This window comes from Scylla paramamosain, chromosome 41 (genome assembly GCF_035594125.1).
Source record: "Scylla paramamosain isolate STU-SP2022 chromosome 41, ASM3559412v1, whole genome shotgun sequence".
NCBI lineage: Eukaryota > Metazoa > Arthropoda > Malacostraca > Decapoda > Portunidae > Scylla > Scylla paramamosain.
The window spans coordinates 8644467-8649466 of NC_087191.1; the positions used below are offsets into that span (position 1 = coordinate 8644467).

General features: G+C 39.1%; 1 protein-coding gene across 1 annotated transcript in view; it reads right to left on the bottom strand.

Annotated features, from left to right (window-relative positions):
* Positions 1–5000, bottom strand: part of LOC135092929 (5'-AMP-activated protein kinase subunit beta-2-like) — a 6706-nt gene that overhangs the window by 1412 nt on the left and 294 nt on the right. Inside the window, exons 2-4 of the mRNA XM_063991730.1 lie at positions 2503–2740; positions 1688–1848; positions 621–904 (exon numbers count right to left, since the gene is read on the bottom strand). Coding sequence (XP_063847800.1) covers positions 621–904; positions 1688–1848; positions 2503–2691 — 634 coding nt within the window. The 5' untranslated portion in view covers positions 2692–2740. The remainder of the gene's footprint in view (positions 1–620; positions 905–1687; positions 1849–2502; positions 2741–5000) is intronic.

Sequence of the window (5000 nt, forward strand, 5' to 3'; positions counted from 1 at the left end):
GAGAGAGGGAGAGGGTGAGTGGCTGGGTGTGAGTGTGAAAGTGAGACTCAGCTGGAGTGAGAAAGTGAGAGTGAGCTGGAGAGAGAAAGTGAGAGTGAGCTGGAGAGAGAAAGTGAGAGTGAGCTGGAGAGAGAAAGTGAGAGTGAGCTGGAGAGAGAAAGTGAGAGTGAGCTGGAGAGAGAAAGTGAGAGTGAGCTGGAGAAAGTGAGTGGGTGAGAAAAAGTGAGTGACAGAGGGAGGGAGAGTGAAAGGGAAAATGAGTGAGAGTGAGTGGGAAAGAAAGTGAAAACATAAACACATTACTTTCTTTCCTGTCCAAATTTGTCTTTCTTTGATCCTGTGAGAGAGAGAGAGAGAGAGAGAGAGAGAGAGAGAGAGAGAGAGAGAGAGAGAGAGAGAGAGAGAGAGAGAGAGAGAGAGAGATGAAAAAAAAATGCAAAGAATGATCTGATTTGTAACCTCATAAATAAAAACAAACAAAAAGTGAAAAAAAAAAGAAGTTTACTACAATTATTACTACTACTACTACTTCTACAACTACTACAACAAACAACATAACTACAATTTCAACATCCAACCCATCATCTTTCACCACCACCTCACCACCACCACCACCACACCTGATCGATCCCTGCTGCTTGTCGACCCATGTGACTTCTTCTCCCCACTCTTGTCGTTGGGGTCCGGGAGCAGTGCCGTCTCAAATTCCTCAAAGTCCGTCTCGCTGATGGTGATGACATTGTTGTTCTTCTCCTTGTTGTTGTTGTTGTTAGCAGTGTTGTTGTTGTTGGCGGTGTTGTTGGTGGTGTTGTCATTCTTGCTGACCTTCCACTCGCCATCCACCATGAAGCGGTACTCGTGGGAACCCTCCGGCAGGTCCACGATGGCTACAAAGTCCTTCTCACTGTGCAGGGGGAGAGGAGAAGGCTTAAAGACACAGGGGAAGGTACAAAACGCCCCTGGATATTACTGAAAGAGACGGGGAGGGAATGAATTAATTGTTTTTGTTAATTAGGGCCTTTATTTTATCACTGCAAAACACCATCATGTATTTAAAGAAACAGGGAGGGAATGAGTTAGTTGATTCATTATTTTTGTTAACCCTTTAAGTACATCAGCTCACTTTCACTCAGAACATGTCAAGAGTGTACTATGATTTTGTTGTACTGAGGGCATTAAACATCTCCTCTAGCTACTTATTAACAAGCATTATGTTTCTTTTTACTTCTTCCAATGATAGGTGATTTTGTGAGGCTCGGAAAGTGTCTGGCGCTTTTACCCTGTTACTATTACTGATCCTACAACAATAAATAATAACAACACAAGCTGGAAAATGCCGTTAGGTATTACATGAAGAGACAGGGAGGAAATGAGTTGTTTTGATTCGTTGTTTTTGTTAATTTGAGGTTTTATCTTATTACTATTACTGCTCCTACAACAAAACATAATACCTTCTAATATCAACTCCTCCCTTTCCTCCTACTACAACAACAATAACAACAAAAACAACGACAAATATCACTTCCATAATAATTTTTCCTCGGTTTCCCTTGGCCAGTGATCCTTATATAAAACAAAAACAACTACTACTACTACTACTACTACTACTACTACTACTACTACTACTACTACTACTACTACTACTACTACTACTACTACCACCACCACCACCACCACCACCACACACCTCTTCACCATGGGGATCTTCTGCCACTGATTAAAGGTGCCAGCAATAGCCACACTGTTTCCTCCACCCGTCCACTTGATGACGACGGGCAGCATCTTCTTGTTGCCCGCCGGCAGGATGGGCCGCATCCTCTGGGGGGGCGTTTCGTCACCCTCCTTGTCCTGCGGGAAGGGTGTGGTTAGGTTAGTTTGGGTTTGGTTTTGTTCCTTTAAATACTAAAACTATAACTCTTTCTGACCCCCCCCCCAAAAAAAAAATAAATAAATAAAATAAATAAATAAATAGCTTTAGGTTAGATTAGGCTTGGTTTGGTTTGGTTTAGCTCAGTTTTGGTTTGGTTTGGGTTTGTTGGGTTAGGTTGGGTTTGGGTTGGGTTGAGTTTGGGTCTTAACATAATTTAGACTCTCTCCCTTCCTCTCTGTTTCTCTATTATATGGTTAGAGAGAAACAGATAGATGGAGGGAGAGACAGAGAGAAATTGTGAGAAAATGAGATAGAAGTGAGAGAAAAATGGAATGGAAAGAAAAGAACAGATTAAAGGAAACCTCAAATAATCACAATAATTTTTTTACATTCTCCAGTATGATCATTTAAAGTAAACAATTAAGGTAAACTCCTTCAGATAACCCATAGGAGTGAACTCAATGAAGATAAACCCATTAAAAAAACACCACAATAGTAAACACAAAACTTAAAATATCTAATCATTAACCTATCACAAAAACAGATAGGCAGATAAAAAAACTCAATATTAAGTGAACAATCCAGTTAAACTCCAGGTAACCCACAAGACTGACATAACAGGAACACCTTACCTTCATCCCCTTCAAGTTAGATGCCTGGTCCTCATCGCCACCCTGCTGCTGTGACGGCTTGGTGGTGCTGCCAGGGGTGGTGCGGGCATGCAGGGTGAAGGGCCCCTCTGTGCCGCGCCCTGTCCCATACTGGCCCAGGTCTGTCCCCTTAGACCTGTCCCTGCGATCCTGTGAAGAGTGATTGCCCATCTTGTGCTGTCGCCTGTTGGGGGAACTGTGGCTGTGCTGGGGTAGGACTCTGATGGGGAGGAGACAAGGTGAAGCATGAGTAGAAACAAGAGAGAGGCATGAAAGAGGAGGAAGGAGGGAAGACAGATGGAGGAGAACAAGTAGGAACATGAGAGGCATGGAAGACAAGGAAGGAGGGAAGACAAATGGAAGGAGACAAGTAGGAACACAAGAAAGGCATGAAAGACAAGAAAGGAGGGAAGACGGTAAAAGAGGTAACATAGAATTAAAAACATAAGAAGGACGAGAAAAACTGATGAAATAAAGGAAGAAAAGAATTAAAAAAAGAAATTATATGGAAGAAACACAACAGACACACAAAAGACGGAAGGAAGACAAAGGAGGAGGAAAAGAAGAATGAAACAAGAAAAAGGAGACAAAAGAAAAGGAAGATAGAATGGAGGAGGAAAAGAAAAATTAAAGAACTGGTGGATAAGAAACAAAAAAGGAGATGAAAAACAAGAAAGAAAAATAGAATAATGGAGGAAAAATAAGAGTGTAAATGATGAAGAAACACAAGACAGGAGGGATAAAATATGAGAAAGAAAAACAAAATAAAGGAAGGAAAAGAGACAAAGAACTCTAATCACATATGGGAAAAAAATTAAAGGAAAGAAGGAAGACGAGATAAATTAAGGAAAGAGAAATGAAAGAACTGTAACTGCATTGATGGGGAAGAAACACAAGGAAAGAAGGAAGACTGGAGAGAAGAGGAAAAGTCAAAATAAAGAAGGAATGCAAGAAAGGTGACATATAAGATGAGAAAGGAAGATAGAATGAACAAAAAGGGAAATTAGAGAGGTGAATGGGGAAGAGACACAAGTGATGAAAGACATAATAGAGAAAAGAAAACAATGGAAAAGAAAAAGTAAAATGAATTATTCCCAAGCCATTCATTTAGCAAGATCAGAAGAGCAGTTAGTGTGAAAGAAGCAGTAGAAGATAGCAAGCTGTCCTGTCCTTGTTATAGTCCTTAGGGTGAAATACAAAAGATAATTAATGTAAAGGGCAATGTTGATTTTCCCATTCATTTCTTTATGAAATTATTCTTACTTTTCCATTCAAAGTGCTTATTAATTTCTAAACATACTGATTCATTTTTCTATTCATTTCTCTATCTGTAGTAATTCATTTTTTGTCCATTTTCTAAGACGTTTTTCCTGTTTGGCCATTCATTTAACTTATTATTTATTTATTTTATTTATTTATTTTTTTCTGTTTAAAGTAACTATTTCACTCCCTGGATGTAAACTCTGGAACTCCCTGCCTGCTTCAGTATTTCCACCTTCCTATGACTTAAACTCCCTTCAAGAGGGAGGTTTCAAGACACTTATCCTTCATTTTTTGACCACCACTTCAGACCTTATTCAGGGACTGGCATCTCAGTGTTCTTTTTTTTTTTTATTAATAAATTTTTGTTGCCCTTGTCCAGTGCCCCTCATACATAAAAAAAAAAAAAAAAAAAACACCTTTCTTGCACCTTTCATATGTTTACTGATTATTTAAACACGCATTCTATTCACATTAGTTAAAAGTAATAAGTCACCTCCCCTTATCTTAATTCACACCAAGATGTCCTGATTTCTTCTTTCCCGCAACTTATTTTCCTTCTCCAACAGTAACTATCCATTTATTTATTTATTTTTATTTTTTTTATCACTTATCACACTTCAGACACACAAACACTCCTATTCACCTCGCTGTTTGCCAAGTTGTCCTGATTTCCTCTTTCTCGCTGCATATTTCCCTTCACTAAATGCAATTATCCATTTTTTATCACTTTTTATTGTAAGTCTGACACGCACACACTTTCTGTTCACCTGTCACGCTAATTAGACCAGGAAGTCGTCTGCCCTCATTATTTGCCAAGATGTCCTGATGTCCTCTTACTTGTTCCCTATTTCCCTTCCCTAACGGTAATTATCCCCTGTTTTATTAATTTTCAAGATAATTCACACACACACACACACACACACACACACACACACACACACTCTGTTCATCGGAGTCACGGTAATTAAGAGATTTTTTTTTTTTTTCCAAGATGCCGTTATTTCTTCTTTCTCGCGGCTATTTCTCTTCCCTAACTATAATTACGTATATTATAATTTTTTTTTTCACGACAATTCACACACGTTCACACTCCCTATTTATTTGAGTCAAGCCAATTAGGGCAAGAAGTCACTTGTCCTCATTTTTGTTGGCAAGACGTCTTGGTTTCCTCACTCTCGTTTTCTATTTACCTTCCCTAACTATAATTATCCACTGTT